At 56.3% G+C, this 17,780-nt stretch overlaps 9 protein-coding genes across 9 annotated transcripts; 7 read left to right on the top strand and 2 right to left on the bottom strand.

Moving 5' to 3' along the window:
- The first annotated feature begins 58 nt into the window (after nt 1–58).
- BO72DRAFT_445575 (LipA and NB-ARC domain protein) lies at nt 59–3,004 on the top strand. Its single transcript, XM_040944086.1, has 5 exons — nt 59–376; nt 443–686; nt 814–876; nt 942–1,253; nt 1,345–3,004. Exons 1-5 carry the CDS (start codon nt 312–314, stop codon nt 2,872–2,874), a joined length of 2,214 nt encoding a protein of 737 aa, XP_040804201.1. The 5' UTR covers nt 59–311; the 3' UTR covers nt 2,875–3,004.
- Nucleotides 3,005–3,868: 864 nt separating this feature from the next.
- Nucleotides 3,869–4,280, bottom strand: BO72DRAFT_493531 (uncharacterized protein; the record flags this gene model as incomplete). Its single annotated transcript, XM_040948383.1, has 3 exons — nt 3,869–3,899; nt 3,953–4,058; nt 4,187–4,280. The coding sequence occupies 3 exons, from the start codon at nt 4,278–4,280 to the stop codon at nt 3,869–3,871; spliced, it is 231 nt and encodes a 76-aa protein (XP_040804200.1).
- A 755-nt stretch (nt 4,281–5,035) lies between these two features.
- Nucleotides 5,036–7,605, top strand: BO72DRAFT_13430 (uncharacterized protein). Its single transcript, XM_040939125.1, has one exon. It carries the CDS (start codon nt 5,313–5,315, stop codon nt 7,206–7,208), a length of 1,896 nt encoding a protein of 631 aa, XP_040804199.1. The 5' UTR covers nt 5,036–5,312; the 3' UTR covers nt 7,209–7,605.
- Nucleotides 7,606–7,698: 93 nt separating this feature from the next.
- BO72DRAFT_525436 (uncharacterized protein) lies at nt 7,699–8,849 on the top strand (the record flags this gene model as incomplete). The annotated part of the gene is made up of 1 exon (XM_040949951.1): nt 7,699–8,849. Exon 1 carries the CDS (start codon nt 8,004–8,006, stop codon nt 8,847–8,849), a length of 846 nt encoding a protein of 281 aa, XP_040804198.1. The 5' UTR covers nt 7,699–8,003.
- Nucleotides 8,850–10,499: 1,650 nt separating this feature from the next.
- BO72DRAFT_493528 (uncharacterized protein) lies at nt 10,500–11,322 on the top strand (the record flags this gene model as incomplete). The annotated part of the gene is made up of 2 exons (XM_040948382.1): nt 10,500–10,761; nt 10,808–11,322. 2 exons carry the CDS (start codon nt 10,500–10,502, stop codon nt 11,320–11,322), a joined length of 777 nt encoding a protein of 258 aa, XP_040804197.1.
- Nucleotides 11,323–11,798: 476 nt separating this feature from the next.
- On the top strand, nt 11,799–13,190 carry BO72DRAFT_445573 (isopenicillin N synthase family dioxygenase). Its single transcript, XM_040944085.1, has 3 exons — nt 11,799–12,146; nt 12,221–12,289; nt 12,340–13,190. The coding sequence occupies exons 1-3, from the start codon at nt 11,832–11,834 to the stop codon at nt 13,057–13,059; spliced, it is 1,104 nt and encodes a 367-aa protein (XP_040804196.1). The 5' UTR covers nt 11,799–11,831; the 3' UTR covers nt 13,060–13,190.
- A 149-nt stretch (nt 13,191–13,339) lies between these two features.
- BO72DRAFT_445572 (uncharacterized protein) lies at nt 13,340–14,562 on the top strand (the record flags this gene model as incomplete). Its single annotated transcript, XM_040944084.1, has 3 exons — nt 13,340–13,669; nt 13,731–14,172; nt 14,298–14,562. The coding sequence occupies exons 1-3, from the start codon at nt 13,431–13,433 to the stop codon at nt 14,559–14,561; spliced, it is 945 nt and encodes a 314-aa protein (XP_040804195.1). The 5' UTR covers nt 13,340–13,430.
- Nucleotides 14,563–14,931: 369 nt separating this feature from the next.
- On the bottom strand, nt 14,932–15,952 carry BO72DRAFT_364645 (DUF1769 domain-containing protein; the record flags this gene model as incomplete). The annotated part of the gene is made up of 3 exons (XM_040940764.1): nt 14,932–15,104; nt 15,174–15,692; nt 15,787–15,952. Coding segments are annotated over 3 exons (858 nt in total), but the record flags the coding sequence as incomplete, so codon positions are not given.
- A 183-nt stretch (nt 15,953–16,135) lies between these two features.
- Nucleotides 16,136–17,679, top strand: BO72DRAFT_398589 (short chain dehydrogenase/reductase family protein). The gene is made up of 4 exons (XM_040942096.1): nt 16,136–16,510; nt 16,569–16,779; nt 16,843–17,217; nt 17,270–17,679. Exons 1-4 carry the CDS (start codon nt 16,413–16,415, stop codon nt 17,579–17,581), a joined length of 996 nt encoding a protein of 331 aa, XP_040804193.1. The 5' UTR covers nt 16,136–16,412; the 3' UTR covers nt 17,582–17,679.
- Nucleotides 17,680–17,780: the final 101 nt, after the last annotated feature.

The following is a 17,780-nucleotide window of genomic DNA, read 5'->3' as shown; positions in this document are numbered from 1 at the left end:
TCCACACGCCTTGTTTTGCGTCAGGGTCTGCGGCGTGAGCAGTTTGTCACTGGCAGTGCAGTCGGATACGGGGTGGAGGTGGGAGTCTCGAGGGTGAAGACAACCGATAGGATGGGGTTCATTTGAGGGTGTGCAGGGCAATGTTGGCCCTCACATGATGTCTGCCATGTACCCTACCCTGGTCAGCGCTGCGGCTGAGCCGGGAGTGTCCTTCATCTCCTCGAGTTTCCCCTCTCCAGCTATCTCCGGTCATCCCATCTAGACCCCTTAATGTAAATCCATCCTCATCAACAGGTTTCGTGGCGAAAGAAATGGAGAACCACGAATTCCCCTTCCTCGAGGAGGTCTTCACCCCAGCCGGACCGCCCAAGATCGAGTACGCCCCTCTTCCCTCCCATCGTAATTAATTCCACAGAATTGCAGAAACACTAACCAGGTGCAGCTTCGTCTTCGTCCACGGCCTCAACCCCCGCGGTCGCGTCGACCACCCCTACGAGACATGGACCCACGCCAACGGCACCTTCTGGCCCCGCGATTACCTGCCCCAGGACATCCCCCAGGCCCGCGTCTTTGTGTATGGGTATAACTCCAACATCACCAGTCCGCAGAGTATGTCCACGGCCGGTGTGAAGGATCATGCGAATACGTTGTTGAATCTGTTGGATTTGGAGCGGGATCCGAATATGGTATGTTCTCTCTCTGCTTTGGGGACTGTGGTTGGGTGGGTGAACTGGTGGCTTTGAAGTGGGTATTATGAGGGTTGCGTCAATTTTGAGGATGTTTTCGACTTCCACGAGGTGCTGACTTGGGTAGAATGTACGGCCGCCAAAGATCATATTCGTGGGACATAGTCTGGGAGGGCTGGTGATCAAGCAGGTGCGCTTTTCTTATCAGTCCTTGTGCTGTGCGATGTGCTGACGGTTGCTCCGGCTGGCTGATAGGCCCTGCTGAACGCCCACGAAGACCCCAAGTACAACGCCATCCGCAACAACACCTACGGGCTGGTCTTCTTCGGATGCCCCCACCGCGGCACTAAAGGCGTCGAATTGGGTAAGATTGCGGCCAAGGTGGCGCGATTCGTGGCCAAGGGCCATGCCAGCAACGATCTGCTCGACAGTCTGGAGCACAACTCGCTCTTTACGCGGCAGATGACGAGTCGCTTCTCCCACCAGCTGGAGGACTACCGGGTGATCAGCTTTGTGGAGGGCAAGGAGGTGCTCCTGGGGGGCGTGGGGCCTGCCTCTGTCAGTCATGTATGTATCGCGTCGAAGCTATTTCCTCGTTCTGGAACGGGTTGCATCGCAGCTGTCCAGGTATCGAGTGCGAGTGCGCTGATGTGTCTAGCTGGTGGTCGACGAAGAATCCGCCGTGCTGGGCCTCCCCGGCCAACGCGAGACCCGCCTCAAACTCGACGCCGACCACTCGCAGATGTGCAAGGTGGGCGCCCGTGGCGCCATGTACAAGATGATCAAGGGCAACATCAAGCAGATCGCCGACCAGGTCCTGGCCACAGAACAGGGATACATCCCTTCCCCCTCCAGCGCCACCTCGACCTCCCCCCACCCCGCGCCACCACCCATTCCCCCCCGCCTCCCCGTCAACAGCAGCATGCCCTACCCCTCGCCGCAGAGCCCCCCGCCCATCCCCAAACGCGTCACCGGCGCCTTCTTCACCGCCGTCGACACCGACCCGCGCTCCCTCCAGGCCGCCGCCCTCAAGAACAACTGGCAATGGGACGAAGCCCGCAAGCTCGAGTACGCCATTTTCCAGGAGCACCTGCGCAACCTTGGGGCGGACCACTACAGCACCCTCGAGATCGGGTACCACCTGGCCGAGATCGATCTGGAGGCGGCCTACTACCCGAAATCCGCCGAATGGGCGCAGTGGGTGTCGACCCACGCGCAGCGGGTCTTCGGCGCCAAACACCCGCTGGCCATGAAGGCGGAGAGCCTGTTGGGCGAGGTGCTGGCGCACCAGGGCAAGGGCCAGGAGGCGGAGTCGGTGTGCGCCAACGTGCTGGCGCGCCAGCAGATGAGCATCGGCGAGGACGAGCTCGACACGCTGCTGACGCGCCGCCGGCTGGCCGTCGCGTACGGGGCGCTGGAGCGGCGCGCCGAGGCCGTGCAGGCGCTCGAGAAGCTCACCGAGCGGCTCCGCCAGGTGCTCGGCCCCACGCACATCCGCGTCTACGGCGCGGTGCTGGACACCGCCGAGCACATGGTCGCGCTGCGCTCCAACGACACCACGCAGCTGGTCACGATGCGCTTCCACCCGGCCGTCGATCCGATGGGCCAGGCCTTTGCGGCGGTGTCGCAGGAGTTGATGCAGCTGCTGGGCGCGTCGCACCCGCTGGCCATCAAGAGCGTGCGGCTCCTGGCCGCGAGCCAGATGCTTGAGCCCGACGGCACGGCCGCGGCGTCGGAGACCTTCCGGCGCGCCCTGGCGGCCAGCGAGGAGTATCTGGGGCCCGAGCACCCGGAGACGATGGCGACCGTGGCGCTGATGGGGGTGATGTATGCGTCGCAGGGCCGGATCGGGGTGGGCACGTTCGTGGGCGCCCACCCCTCGCACACGGAGCTGGCCTCCCCCTGGCTGCTGCGGTATCTGGGGTGGTGTGAGACGCGCATGGGCGCCGACTGCGTCGAGGTGCAGTCCGTGCTGGACATGCTGGCCAAGCTGTACTTCGAGGCCCGCGACTACGTGCAGAGCCAGGAGTACTACGAGCGGCTGGAGCGGAGTTATCGGGCGGCGGGCAAGGCGATGCCCGAGCAGAGCGCGAATTGGTTGCAGCTGTGTCGCATGAACACGCGGTATTTGGCGCCGAAGAAGGAGGTCGGGCTGCAGGGACTACTGAGGCAGTTTCAGCGGATGTAGACGAGACTCTCTGGAAGAGGTGGCTGCTGCACTGGGTTTGTTTGCGTTGCTGCGATAGCTGAGTATACCACGCTGGTTATGAATGCATATTTTTTCTTATCGTTTTCACGAGAATCCTTGTAGAAATGGCATGAGATGTAGCTGGTCTGGATCATCAATTTTCTCACAAGGGGTTCGCATTGGGTGTTCGTCCGCTAAATGCTTTTGTTGGCGGCAACAAGTGAAAGTCTGCATCTATGCCCAGCAGGTCCAGTCAGAGGTTGCTGCTGCACTCTCACCGCATACGGTGCCACACTCCCAGAAACAGCGGACAGCATTAAGTTCGACAGGCTTTATTGCACCCAATAGGATCTCGTACCATTTCCCTGTCTTTTGGCATATCTTGAAATCTTTACTCATCTATAAGTTGGTTTTTTCTGTGACCGGAACATCGTGCACGTGGGAGATATATTCCCGAGTTAGGCCGAGCCACTCGGGAGTTCTGGGTCGGACATTTGATCAATTGACCGGATCAAGCTTTGCGCGATCGATCATTACCGATCTTGCTGGGACCAGGGATTATACTGTGCCATGCCATGGCATTCGTGCTGTTCAGGTGGGGAAAATCATCGGGGTGACGATGGGTGATTAGCTGCAGGTGACGTACGATTTTTGGTCCGACACCGATATCTCCTCCACTGGACGTATCTACTCACTTTCAATTACCCAGGGGACCTAGACATACAACCTGAGCAGATCTAGTCCCTCTAATTTTATAACGGATATAACTTTAGTCAAATGCAATCACTGACCCTGAACAGGGTGTCGACTCGACGGTGGAGATAGTACGGCAATAGACTACAGAAGGAATGAGGAATCATTTCACAGGATATTATGGTAGTCCATTCGAGAGATTATCGTAGGTCGGGTCCTACTGTATCATATCATACAAGCGCAATCCGCATCGTCATAAGGTTATCATCATCGCAAATCATCGACATCATCGCACGAGCATCTAATTGGAGATCTTGTCGGGAACGTTGCGGCTAGGCCCGATTAGCTTCATTTGTTGACAAGGCCATCGAGGGAAAAGACTTACCCGGTGGAGCTCTCAAACTTGTTGCGAGCAAAGTCGGTGGCCTTCTCGTTGGTGGAGCGCAGCTTCTGGGGGTCGGCGCCGAATCTGCTCTCGATGTTGTCGACACCTTTTCGTCAGGATGTCAGTAAGAGGGTTCGGGAGGGGGCAGGTGCATTGCAGATGCAAAACAAGTGGAATGCAAGAAGCAGGAATTGGCAAAGTCAATGACCCACGGGGACGGTGGTCAATACGTACCCTTGTCGACGTAGTCTTCCTGGTTGTTGTTGTTGCTGCCGCTGCTGCCGTGGCTGCCGCCGAGCTTGGATGCGAGTCCGGAGAGTTTGTCCATGGTGATTGAGAGGTTGTTTGTGGAAGTTGAGTAGTTGAAAGTTCAGTGATGGTTTGATGGAAATGAGAGCTCTGAAGATCAGATTCGACTGCTTTATATGTGCAGTGTATCGTTGTGATCGGCAAGAGGTTGCAATGGTGGTGATGTCATGGAGATGGTGGTGACGGTGGTGACGCCATTTATGCTATGCTATGTACCACATAAAGTTATGCACCTTGGCTGACATCGGGCTGATGTCATGTGCGCTTATGTCAGCTATGCACCGCCATGCTTATGCACCAGCCCCAGCCCCCGGCACACCAGCCACGGCCAAAAATACCCCGCTGAGTCAGCGCTAGTCGCTCGGGTTGCCCGATCTGGCATGGAACACTTGGCAGGCATTTCTCTTCATTCCCACTTGGTTGATTCCAACGCACGAACACCCAATCTCCCCCCATCTCCACTGTTGTGCACTTGTGCACTGCTTTTCAGGGGTTGAGGCTCGCTAGTCACTCTAGTGCTGTTCGCCTGTTTCTCCATCCTCCTTCGTACTCGTTTACCACTGCCATTCATTCGCTTATATCCGTCCATATCCGCCCACACCAGATGGTCTGCTCAGGTGCTGGTCCGTGACATCATGATCGAAATCATAAACAATCCATCCAGGGATAACTTCGGAGCAATGCTGCTGCCTGCGGACCAGATGGAGCTGGCGGACTCACTGCCACTCCGGTCCCAATCACAATTGCCCTGGTCTTAAGTTTCTGACCCCTTGGGCATTATTGCCAGCCGGCAGTCGGCTTCCAGCCGATTAGTGAGCAGTCATGCAGACCCATCTTTCAGCTCAATTTCTTTCGGCCCCAGTGGAGCTGCATCGCCCAAGGCTTTCCGGGGGGTCCGCAGATCGCCTGGTGTTCTCGAAGAATATAAGGGAATTGGGGAGTTCGCTTTTTGCACCGTTCCTTTCCTCTCTTTCCTCGCGACTTTGATCTGCCTCTCTCCTCCCCCCCTTCACTGGTCAGGTTCCTCCCTGTCCACGCTCCCCTGTCGATCATGAAGCTGTCTCTTGCGGTCGCGGCAGCGGCTGGCGTCGCCCATGCCGCCTCGCTGCCTCCTGCGGCGGTCGAGGTGGCTGTTCGGGCGCTTCCCAATGCTCCCGAGGGCTATACCCCCGACAACGTGACCTGCCCGTCCACCCGACCCAGCATCCGTGATGCCGACAACCTCTCCACCAACGAGACCGAATGGCTCAAGGTGCGCCGCAATGTCACCCTACAGCCCATGAAGGACTTTCTGGGTCGCTTGAACCTCAGTGGCTTTGACGTCACCTCTTATCTCAACACCCACGCGAGCAACATCTCCAACATCCCCAACATTGCGGTCGCGGCCTCCGGGGGTGGCTACCGGGCGCTGACTAACGGCGCGGGTGGCCTGAAGGCCTTCGACAGCCGCACGGAGAACTCCACCAACACCGGTCAGCTGGGTGGTCTGCTGCAGTCTGCTACCTATGTCGCTGGTCTGAGTGGTGGTAGCTGGCTGGTTGGTTCCATGTTTGTCAACAACTTCTCCACCATCAGCAATCTGCAGGCTAGCGACCGGGTCTGGGGATTCTCCAAGTCTTTGCTCGAGGGTCCTAACTATGACACCATCCAAGTCCTCAGCACCTACGAGTACTGGAAGACCATCACCGATCAGGTGGACGGGAAATCGGGGGCCGGTTTCAACACCTCCTTCTCGGATTACTGGGGCCGTGCCCTTTCCTTCCAGCTGGTCAATTCCTCCAAGGATGACGGCGGTGCTGACTACACCTGGTCCTCCATTTCCCTGATGGACGACTTCAAGAACGGCCAATACCCCATGCCTATTGTGGTCATGGATGGCCGTAACCCCGGCGAGGTCATTGTTGAGACCAATGCGACGGTCTACGAGGTCAACCCGTGGGAGTTCGGCTCTTGGGATCCATCTGTCTATGCCTTCGCTCCGTTGGAGTACCTCGGCTCGAGATTCGAGAACGGTAGCGTGTCGGAGAACGGTACCTGCGTGCGTGGCTTTGACAATGCCGGTTTCATCATGGGATCCTCCTCCACTCTCTTCAACCAGTTCTTGCTGCAGATCAACAGTACCGATATCCCCACGATCTTCAAGGATGCCTTGACTGACATCCTGGAAGACCTGGGTGAACGGGGTGACGACATTGCCGTGTACTCCCCCAACCCCTTCTACGGGTACCGGGAGGCCAGCGAAGATTATGCCACCGCTGCCACCCTGGACGTTGTCGATGGTGGTGAGGATCTCGAGAACATCCCGCTGCACCCCCTCATCCAGCCCGACCGGCACGTGGATGTGATTTTTGCTATTGATTCTTCCGCCGATACCGACTCATACTGGCCCAACGGAACCTCGCTGGTGGCTACCTACCAGCGCAGCTTGAACAGCTCCGGTATCGCCAACGGCACCGTCTTCCCTCCTGTCCCGGACGTAAACACCTTCGTCAACCTGGGCCTGAACAAGCGCCCGACCTTCTTCGGCTGTGACCCGAAGAACCTGTCTGGTCCTGCTCCGCTCGTCGTGTACTTGGCCAACTCGCCTTACACCTACGAGTCGAACTTCTCCACCTTCAAGCTGACCTACTCGGACGAGGAGCGCGACAACGTCATCACCAACGGCTACAACGTGGTCACCCGCGGCAACGGCACCCTCGACTCGAACTGGACTTCCTGTGTTGCCTGCGCCATCTTGCAGCGTTCGACCTATCGTACCAACACCACCCTGCCGGACATCTGCACCACCTGCTTCAACGACTACTGCTGGAACGGCACAACCAATAGCACCGTACCGTCGGAGTACGAGCCCACCCTGTACCTGACGACCAGCGGCTCGGGTAAGAGTATGCTGCACCGCTCAGCGGCCGGCTTGGCCTTTGCGGTGACTATGTTCTTGGCTTATTAGATTGGGGGATTTGGGGATGGAGACTTCATGTACAAATGTTGATAGTTCTGGATATCTGTTGATAGTAATGGATGCGATGAAGACACGATTGATGGTTCTACTGCTTTAGGATTTAGTGGTTGGAGTTGGTATATATCGAATGAAGATTTCAGTGTTATTTCTTTTGACATTGGGCACTTCTACTGACGTCATGGGCCTCAGCACATCACAGATTTGTGTTTCTCAAGACAGTCCTGCCTAGCTTGGTTCCATGTTTCATCTTAAGGGGTGTGTCTCCTCTCATTTAACCAACAAGAGGCACCGGATATACCGACCTTCATTTATGATGGCTGGTTTAGTTGACCAGCCCCGGCCATTGTAGACTAAAGAAAGCACGATACAATTGGAATGGTTTCTAACAAAGCTTCTTGGGTGCATCTCCGTGTTAGGGATATTCACCAACACCGATCGATCCTCTTTTCACTTCCCTTGTGAACAGAAATCAGAACAAGCGACCGATCAGCCATGGGCCCAGCGACAAAGAATAATGGAACACTTCGGTCGCCGGCATCACCAAAAACCACAACAACAAAGACCTTTCCTATATCCCCCGCGACAGTTAACACATGAGAACACTGAAAGACCCATGAACAGGAGCGTTTCTCTCCACCAACCAACGAACATGCGCGATATAAAACCCTCTTTACCACGAACCCCTTCCCCCACACTCCCATCAACATCACACCTTAAACCGACATCCCACAACCAAGATACACAGCCCAGGATACACTACCAACCCACCCACAAGCGACCAGAATGTCACACCGCGTCCCCGAGATCCCCTGCTGGCGCGATCGCATTACCAGCCGTCTCCACCCGCTAGGCGACTACGGCCTGCTCGACATCGTCCAACAGGTCCCGTGGGGCACCGACTCAACCAACACAGTTGACATCCAGACCGTCGTGGCCTTCATCCAGGGCCGGCCGTGCTTCTGGTTCATCAATGGCCCCAGCAGCGACCCCAGCTGGTACATCACCAAGCTGCTGCTCTTCTGGCGCAGCGCGCTGGCGGACCCCAACTACCGCATCCCGACGGCGATGATGCTGGCGGGCGGCGGCTGTCTCGGCGGCAACCAGGTCATGTTCTGGACGTTCGAGGCGCGAGGCTCGGCGGGTGAAGGCGGGCAACGCGTCGCGACCCGGTGGCAGCGTCAAGGCCGCACCCAGTTCGACTGGTGGGCCGATGAGTTCATCACCACCCGGTTCTTCTTCGATGTCGCCGACAATGTGAATGCCGTCGTCTGGCTGCCTCCATCTGCTGCTGGTCTGCAGGATACGAAGGGGGAGGGGGAGGGGGAGGGAGAGGGAGGGAGTGCGGTGGAGTCAGAGGGAGGTGGTGGTGATACTGCTACTGCTTCTACCGCTTCGCCTGAAGGGACGCCGCGGCCGCTTGGAACCATTGCGGAGGATACCGGTGAGTATTCCTCCAACGATCCGGAGGATAGTGGATCTGCTAACGCTCGGGGAAGTGCATGCCAGGCGGCGCGCGAACACGATTTGAATGATAACGACGATGACGCGGTGGGATCCGCTGCTGCGTCGGAGACTTGGCGTAGTTGCGCGTCCACGGAATACTTCTCTGCGGAGTCGAAAGGAGGATAGATCGGTGTTCTGGATAGCTTCTGTTCTGGGCTTCTGGGTCGAGATTTGGTACTCCGAGCCATGCATGGTGTTGATATTACTTCTCTAAGAAGTAGAATTTGAACTTCTTGTTTACAATCGTACGCACTTTGATGTGGCATTCCTGGTTTATTCTTGATACCATTCCTATGATCTGCGGTAGAATCTTGTTTGTTACTCGGAAGTTGTCGGATACAGGGGACTGCGGTTCGATGCACACCACGCCGGCGACGCAGTCGGAAGGAAAAGGGAAGTGAGAACAAAAACGAAGACATTATCAGAAAGGGCAGAAGTAGAGGGGTGGTGGTAGAAGAACCGTAGAAACAAACCCAGCATTGTCGGTTTATAACTAAACATTCTGACCCGGATATCGTCTGCCATCATTTGGCGGGTAAAATAGTTTGATTTTTAAGCTTCTGAAGAATAGACAGAGATTCTGGCCGACTGCTGAGAATTAGGATTTCTCCCGGTAGGCATCTCGAATAGTATAGAACTTGTCGGCTTGAATAAGACGACAGCTTGCGCAGTATACACTCTAGTAATCGGGCAGGTAAATCGCATCGCGGAATACATTACTTCTATTATAGATACAAGAATTGGCTTGAAAACCACCGCGGCTGGCAATCAGCAGTTTATCGACCACGCGCAAAATATGAAATCGGATCGAAATAGAGCCGATAGACTGTTAGCAAAGATAGACCTGGATCTAGTAGTATAAGAGCGGAAGACCTATCAAATTTAAGATATTACTATTCCGCGCAAGCCAGAACTTGTAGACCGGGAATACATAGATCACCCGCCAATTACCGTTGGCCAGCATAGCTGCTCGAACGCTGTAACCGAGTACTGTTATATAAACTAGATATTAGAACTGGCCGCTGGGGTTGCTGGTCGCGGATATTTATATCATCTATAAAAACCGCTTGGATTCAAAGCAGACAGTATTCTGATTGTATAGCACGAGCTTAGATATACTACCGCCGGGAGCCATCTCAGAGAGGACGGTCTCAGAGGATGGGAGCATAGTACCCATGGCGAATGAAGTAGTCAGATATTGGGAAGGGAGCTGGAAGAGGCGGAAATAAGCTGGACAGAGCTGGACGGAGCTGGAGCCCAAAGAGAACTACAGGATCGCGGTGTACAGCGGGGTGCCGGCGCGGAAGGATTGCTTGTACGATGGTGCACCAAGCTTGATGGGAAGAAAGACGGAGAAGTTGACAGGGCAGAAGAAGAGAGGAGAAGGGGAAGATGGATGAAATAGACAAGAATCGGCGGACGGAAAACCAGATTGGGTGCCTTGGGTCGCACTTTCTGCCTTGGGTGTTGTGAAGTGAATGCCTCTATCTGAAATATCTGAAAGCAGTCCCTCTACAAAGTCCCTAGTGTTTCTTTCATTGATAGTCGCACCACCCAGCAAGTAAGACCGTCTAACAGGGCGAACAATACCTCTAGTTAAGGACCATGTCATTATCCCATCGTATAGCCTCACAGCTGGCGTTCACAGTCTCGAGGGCAATTCTGAACATTTGATGATCCCTTTGGTGTGCTTGGTCCATCAAGCTTCCTCATATTTCCGGAAAGCCAGGGTCAGGCAAGTCCACTCTGATGAAGTGCATCTGCCGACATAAGGCAATGGAAAAGCATCTCAAGCTGTGGTCAACAACCAAGGCCCTGGTGCTAGCCAGACTTTTCTTTTGGAAGCACGGCCGGACGCTTCAGAAGAGCTTTCGCGGGCTGGTGCGAGGGCTTCTGCATTCTATTCTGTCTCGATGGCTTGAGCCCATACCTCTGCTGTTTCCCAGACAATGGCAGGCTGCTTTGAGCGGGTTACGACCAGTAACCGATGATGATCATGAGGTGTTTGACGCATTTCGCAAGTTGAGAGAAACGGACAGTGTTTATCTTACCCATAGGATAGCCAATTTTTATTGACGGCATAGACGAGTTTGAAGGGGACCGTGCCCATATGGTTGAGTCCCTGAAAGATTGGATCTCTTGCAGGTCAGCCGATGTCAAGATTTGTGTCGGCAGTCGAGAGGACATTGACTTGCAGGAGGCCTTCAAAGCCGGCCCGATGCTGCGGCTGCACGAAGTAATTCACGAGGATATTCTAAGCTTTGTCCAGCACCGTTTGAGCTCGAGCGAGCTCTATCCCAAGATGGGGACATCAGATCAAAGGAAGCTCCTTGAGACGGAGATTGCATACAAATCTGAGGGTGTTTTCCTCTGGGTCAAACTCACCGTCCAGAGAGTTGAGCACAGCATTCTGAGTGGTGACGCCCTAGAAGATCTGAGAAAGCGCCTTGGCTCGCTCCCCAACGAGTTGGAAGATCTGTTTAGGACCATATCTGTCGCCATCGATCGGGATGAGCCAAACTTAGCATATGTAACAATCCTGATGGCTCTCTATTGCCCGGAGGATTGGCCACTATTTCGCTTTTCATTTCTACCGTAGTATCTTGCGAACCGTAGTTTGCGTTCACGAGACTGTAGTGTCAGCATGGCAGACGTCAGTTCACGACTTCATTCGGCCAGAAGGAGAAGATAGGAGCTATGACGGGAGAACGCTAACGGAATATTGCATTCGGCTTCCATTGACACTCGACGCTGTATTATAGAAGGTCAGGACAGAATCTGCCACACTCCAAACGCTTTTCTATTTCATTTCGGTGAAGTAACAAAAGTGCGCCGTTTTATCCATCGTGTAAGAGAGAGTAGAGTACGATAATTTCGATAGCTGACGCCCTGGGATCAGGCAGAAGATAGAGTGATATCAGAAGCATGGTTTGTAGAGAATATACAGCAAGCGATAGACATATTTGTAGAGTCTATGCTCGCCATAAGTGTCGGGATGACGCCAAATGAGGTTTCATTCCCCGCCCGATATCGCAGCTGCCGACCGGGGAATGAACCCCTCACTCATCTTACCATCTCCAACCACCTCATCTTCATTCTTCTGCCACCATGACTGTAGATACGCCCTCATTTACCGCTATTCCGGTCCTTGACTATGCTCTCGCCACTTCGTCCGCCACAAAACCCCAGTTCCTCGCCAGTCTGCGCCATGCACTGGTCCACGTGGGCTTCTTCTACCTCATCAACGCCCCGGTCGGGCCCGGCGTCCGCGACGAGCTGATCAAACAGACCACTGCCATTTTCGATCTCCCACTCGAGAAGAAGCTGGAGATTGAGATGGTCAACAGCAAGCATTTCCTGGGATACTCGCGACTAGGGGCTGAAACCACCGCCCGCCAGACTGATTACCGCGAACAATTCGACGTGCGTGCCTTCACCGATACACATACACGATGAACTTGCAGTACATTCAGTACACTACTGACCAGTTCCGCCAGTTTGCGACCGAGCTCCCTCCCCCAAGCCCAGACGCACCTCTCTACCGCAACATCCGTGGCCCAAACCAGGTACATTTCCACCTTCAACCCAGGGTAACAACCCAACTCACTGCACACAGTGGCCCGACGAATCCGCCATCCCGGGCTTCCGCCACGCCGTCGAGGCCTACCTGGCCGAAACCCATCCACTAGCAGCCGCCTTCCGGAGCCTCATCTCCGAAGCGCTCGACATGGCGCCCACGGCACTCGACCGCTTCTTCGAGGACCCCATCCAGCAGAAACTCAAGCTGATCAAGTACCCGCCACCCCGCGATGCGTCCGAGTCGCAGGGCGTGGGCGCGCACAAGGACTCGGAGTTCCTCACTTTCCTGCTGCAAGCCACGCCGCACACGGGACTGGAGGTGCAGAACAAGGCCGGGGAGTGGATCGCGGCGCCGCCGCTGCCGGGGTCCCTGGTGGTGAACATCGGCCGCGCCCTCGAGGCGATCACGGGGGGCGTGTGCACGGCGACGACGCACCGGGTGAATCTGGCCATGGAGAACTTTGTCGATGCACAGGGGACGCCTCTCGGGCCGCGGTTCTCCATCCCCGTGTTCCAGGGGATGAGCCTGGATCTGTCGGCGGAGAGCGGGGCCCTGGCCCTGGCGATCCCGGCGCATATTCGGGAGCTGGTGCGCGACGAGACGGTGCGGTCGGACGCGGAGGCGACCTTCAATCGGATTTCTCAAGGGAGGGTGGGCGAGGGCACGCTGATCCATCGGGTGATGAGCCATCAGGATGTGGGGCGGCGGTGGTATCCTGCGTTGCTGGATTGGGCGCTGGCGGAGTATGAGAAGTAGTAGTCTTCCACTTCCAGAGAGTACTCAACACCACTTTACGACTGAGTACTATGTATGCCCCAGTAACAAAAAAGGGCAATGGTCGATCATCCGTCAGCTGTCAGTTGCCCCGATCAGCTGGTGGCCCTGGGCATCGATCTGAAACTAGGGTTCGTATTGCGAGGTTAAGCTGCGCCTGCTCGTATTGACTTGGCATGTGCACCCAATTAGAAGGGCGGGTTTCCCGCGATCGACGTCCCTGCGCTTGCCCCGTGCCCCAGCCAGATGCGTGCTGGGCTGGGCTAATTTAAGTAGCGAGCTGTCCCCGGCGGCGTATACTTTTATGCCCCTTTGACCATTTTTTCTGGATGTTGGTGAAAACCACCACCACTATGGCCCAGCTCGCCAGCCAGGGGGGAGTATTCCCCCGCGCAAAGAGCGGACAATGTCGCGCCCACCACGCCTTCTCCAGCAGCACCGCGCGCATCACCATCGTCTGCTACGCGGTCTACTTCGTCATTTTCCTAGGGCTCCTCTTCTTCACCGCCGCGCGATTCCTCGCCAGCGAGGACAAGCGTAAATCGACAGCACAGTGGCTGCTCCTCACCATCGCCGTGACATTCATGCTGTTGTACGCACTCACCCCACCCCCTTCTGGCCGAAAAGATACCAGTCTAATCAACGAATCGCAGCGCCCAAACCATCGCAGTCATAACGACGACCCTAAGCGAATGCGCCGTCCTCAGCTCCCAAGAGGCCACGCAGGCCCTCCTCCCGATAACCTGGCTCATCAGCCTCGGCAAACTCGCCCTCTTCAGTCTGATCCTCCTCCCGCTGTGTCGCCGCCTGCACCACGGCGCAAGCCACCGGACCATCGATCGGTGGATCCTCGTCCCGCATTCCATTTTGGTCGCAGTGCTGGCGGCACTGGTGCTCGCTGCGCTGGGCGTGCAGACGCGTCTCGTCGAGCGAGTCGTTCACCCCACGCGATTTACTTTCCCGGAGTTGCAGCGCTGGGAACGCACGGAAAAGAGACTGTGGGTGGCGGTGGACGTGGTGGAGGTGCTGGGGATGAGCGTTGCGGCGGCGCGCATGGGCTGGGCCGTTTGGTCGGCGCGGCATTTACGCGGTGGGGTATGTTGTCTCTTCCTTCCTTTTCTTTTGATTATAGTCTCATGGGAGTGGGATGTTTCCTTACTATATAATTGCCTGATGGTGGGATTATTTAGTGGTAGATCTGTGCTAACGGCCGGGTACAGGAACTCGGCTTCTTCATTCCCCTGCTGATCGTCTCGTCGGTCGGGCTGGCCCTGACGGATCTGGTGGGGTATGTGGAGGGCCCTGCGTTTCGGAGTACGTTCGGGTACGACTCAACGATGGTCAGGGGGCAGCAGGCCAGGATGTACGTCGAGTATTTCTTCTACGCCGGGGCGGTGCTCAGTGCGGCGGTGGTGGTGGCGTCGCGGCGGTTGGGGAGGGGGGAGGCGAGGCTGAGTATGTCCAGTGTTCGGGGGAAGGGGTAGCGTAGACTTCGTACCTCAATCATGTGTACTGGAATATACCGTCCCGGGGGAGAACCCCCGGACCCCCCTTCTTTTCAGCTTCCCAGCAAGCCTGATTCTAAGTGCTGGGGGAATATGTCGTCCCGGGGGAGAACCCCCGGACCCCCCTTTCTTTCAGCTTCCCAGTAAAGCTTATCTGTAGTAAGTGTTAAACAGTCTAAAGTATGAGACTTGTATTTACTATATACTATAAAGGATCTCACAAATACCAGGAATATCCTATACCAGGAAGTTGAAAAAAGGGGGGTCCGGGGGTTCTCCCCCGGAACGGTATATCATAGAAATCAGAATGGAGGGGCAGTGTATGGCTGTACACAGGTGTCTAGTCCACCTCATCCCCATCGTCGGTCTTCTCTTCCGCCCCGTCCAGCACAACCGTAAACCCGATGACCAAATACTCCTCCCCGGTCGTCCGGTTCTTCAACACGTACCGCAACACGTTGTTCTTCTCGCTCACATACTTGCTGATATTCAGCGTGATCCCGGGGACATGGACCGCGAATTCTGCCACAGTCAGCAAACCCTGCCGTAACCCCAAGAAACCAAGCAGAGGGGGGAGGGAAAGAAGCCTACCCTCGAAATCCAGATACGGATTCCCAAAGTCCGCCTCATACACGCGCCCCTTCTCCAACACAAACCCCTTCCGCTTCTCCTCGTCGCGGAAATACTTCGTCCGCGCCGCTGCATCCGCGGGCAATCCACAACTCTCCCGCACTGCCTTCCCGGACCCCTCCGCCCCCTCCAGAACAACCGGATCCGCTTCCACGGCTGGCTTCTTCGTATCCCGGGGAACGACCTCCCCGACCCGGAACTGATTCCACGACGCCAACGCCGGGCTATACAGGTACGGTGTGTCGCTGTACGCGTCGCCGTCGATGGAGGGGTCGAGCATCGTTTTCACGACCTTGAAGGCGGTGTTGAAGCCCGGCGGCAGGTAGTCGCGGATCGGGTGGTCGAAGTCGTTGCCGAAGAGGAGGTCGTCGCCGTTGACATCGTCCGCGAAGGCGAGGGAGAGGGTGATGCTGTACCGGTTGGCGGCGGTGGTGGGGTGCGTGAAGTAGGGATTGGATCTGGGGGATCCCTCGGGGTAGCCTGCGTATATTCTCGGGGTTAGGAGGTTGGTTGGGGGTATTAGGTTTGGGTTTGGGAAAGGGACAGGGACAGGGGGCAGGGCAGGGCAGGGTACCGGTGTACTCCTTGATGCGCACCCAGATGTCGGCGGTGAGGTGCGGGCTGCGGATGCGGATCGGGGAGGGTCCGTTGACGTGGACTAATTGGTGGGTTTGGGGGTCGTAGCACGGTCCCGCGGTGATGCGGAGGCGGTGGTTTGGGGCTTTGTTGCTGCTGAACATCGTGATGTTGTTGAGGGGCGTTAGGAGGGAGGTGAGAAGAGATGCCCACGGAAGATTGTTGGAAATGAGAAAGATAAAGACGAACTTTGGCCGTGGGTGCTGGGTGATGACGTAGGTGGGGTAGCTCTTATCTTATCGGCCCTTGCTGAGATCAGTCTTGACCAACTACTGACACGTGAATGCCATCCATGGAAGTGTGACAGTGACAGACTCATTACACATACATGGTGATGGTGCAACAGGCGGAATACACGCAGTGATTGTCTAATAAGGTAGTGTTCAGGGTGCCCTGTTTCGTAGATGGGCGTTGGCCCGAAGAGGAAAAGTGGATGCCGGCAGGGCTGATATCATACTTACGCCGTGTTGACACCAGACTATTTAACCCCAATGCTTTATCCAGCATTCCCCAATCTTCTGTTTTCCATTTTTCAGCACAGACACACACACAGAGATAATCATAATGCAGTCAGTTCTCCAACCCATCATCGGCCCCAAGAAGGAGATCCACGACCTCACCGGTCGCGTGGCGCTCATCACCGGCGGCGCCTTGGGCATCGGGTAAGCTGCCCCCCAATTGTTGTTGTTGTTGATGAACTGCTCGAACTAAGCAAGACAGCTACGAGGTCGCCCGCGCCTTCGTCCTCAACGGCGCCCGCGTCATCATGGTCAACCGCAAAGAGGAACAAGGGCAGTCAGCCATTGAATCCATCAAGAAGGAGGCCGGCGAGGGGGCCCAGATCGAATGGGTGCCCTGCGACATGGGCAACCTCAAGGAAGTGCGGGAGGTGTTCGAGGGGATCCGCCAGCGAGAAGAGCGCCTAGACCTGGTGAGTGCGCCCCCGCTTGTCCTTTCCCGAAACCAAAAGCATCCACTAACCCCCTTGCACCAGCTCATCCTCTCCGCCGGCATTAACGCCAACCAATACGGCGAGACCGCCGACGGCATCGACCGCCACTTCCAGGTCAACTGGCTGGGCCAATTCTACGTCGTCAACCAGCTCTATCCGCTCCTCCGCAAGACCTCGAAGCTGCCGGACACGCCGGCCCCGCGCATCGTCTTCGAGTCCTCCGAGCAGCACCGCAACGCCCCGCCCAACGTGCACTTCGCCTCGCTCGAGGAGCTGAACAACCCGGAGGTCGGCAACACCCAGCTGTACGGCCGCACCAAGCTGGCGATCATCCTCGGGGTGAAGTACGGGCTGCTGGATCGGGTCATCAAGCCCAATGGCGACAACATCTATGCGCTGTCGGTGCATCCTGGTGCTGTACGTTCTTCCGTTCCCTTGCTGGGGAGGATCATGTGCTGACAAAGGACAGGTGAACACGGCCATGCAGCAGCAGTGGAAGGACGCGTACCCCGGGATCTTCGGGAACCTCCTGACCAAGGTGATGCTGGCGGTGGGGCGCAACGTCGAGCAGGGCTCGTTCAGCGCGCTGTGGGCGGCGACGAGCCCCGAGGTCGAGGAGAAGGGGTGGAACGGGTATTATTTCAGCGATGTCGCGCAGCCGGGCAAAGAGAGCAGCCAGGCGTCGGATCCGGTGCTGGGGGCCGCGCTGTGGGATCTCAGCCATCGGTTGATCCGGGAGAAGGCGGGCGAGGATGCGGTCGTGGATTGGGCGCGTGCTTAGCGTGCTTAGCTGGGTTGAAGGTGGTTGTGTCGTGGTTAAAGTAGTTTTGGTTATAGCGTTGACGGTTATTTTCATTGAAGCAGGGCTTTTTATTGAGTGTTACTGGGAAATTGAAAGAAAGGGGGGTCCGGGGGTTCTCCCCCGGAACGGTAAACTCTAGTACTTAGGACTAGACAACCTAGGAATATCTATAAAGAAC

The sequence above is a fragment of the Aspergillus fijiensis genome (genome assembly GCF_003184825.1).
Source record: "Aspergillus fijiensis CBS 313.89 unplaced genomic scaffold BO72scaffold_10, whole genome shotgun sequence".
Lineage (NCBI taxonomy): Eukaryota > Fungi > Ascomycota > Eurotiomycetes > Eurotiales > Aspergillaceae > Aspergillus > Aspergillus fijiensis.
The sequence above is the reverse complement of the archived record's forward strand: the minus strand, read 5'-3'. Positions and strand labels throughout refer to the sequence as shown.

What these genes read in the sequence shown, in the direction of transcription:
- BO72DRAFT_445575 (XM_040944086.1), top strand. Translation starts at nt 312, where the DNA reads ATGGAGAACCACGAATTCCCCTTCCTCGAGGAGGTCTTCACCCCAGCC. An exon ending in GAGGGCTGGTGATCAAGCAG is followed by an intron (nt 877 to 941) that starts GTGCGCTTTTCT and finishes GCTGGCTGATAG; the next exon opens with GCCCTGCTGAACGCCCACGA. An exon ending in GGCCTGCCTCTGTCAGTCAT is followed by an intron (nt 1,254 to 1,344) that starts GTATGTATCGCG and finishes TGATGTGTCTAG; the next exon opens with CTGGTGGTCGACGAAGAATC.
- BO72DRAFT_13430 (XM_040939125.1), top strand. Translation starts at nt 5,313, where the DNA reads ATGAAGCTGTCTCTTGCGGTCGCGGCAGCGGCTGGCGTCGCCCATGCC.
- BO72DRAFT_445573 (XM_040944085.1), top strand. Translation starts at nt 11,832, where the DNA reads ATGACTGTAGATACGCCCTCATTTACCGCTATTCCGGTCCTTGACTAT. An exon ending in ATTACCGCGAACAATTCGAC is followed by an intron (nt 12,147 to 12,220) that starts GTGCGTGCCTTC and finishes CAGTTCCGCCAG; the next exon opens with TTTGCGACCGAGCTCCCTCC. An exon ending in ACATCCGTGGCCCAAACCAG is followed by an intron (nt 12,290 to 12,339) that starts GTACATTTCCAC and finishes CACTGCACACAG; the next exon opens with TGGCCCGACGAATCCGCCAT.
- BO72DRAFT_398589 (XM_040942096.1), top strand. Translation starts at nt 16,413, where the DNA reads ATGCAGTCAGTTCTCCAACCCATCATCGGCCCCAAGAAGGAGATCCAC. An exon ending in GGCGGCGCCTTGGGCATCGG is followed by an intron (nt 16,511 to 16,568) that starts GTAAGCTGCCCC and finishes TAAGCAAGACAG; the next exon opens with CTACGAGGTCGCCCGCGCCT. An exon ending in TGTCGGTGCATCCTGGTGCT is followed by an intron (nt 17,218 to 17,269) that starts GTACGTTCTTCC and finishes GACAAAGGACAG; the next exon opens with GTGAACACGGCCATGCAGCA.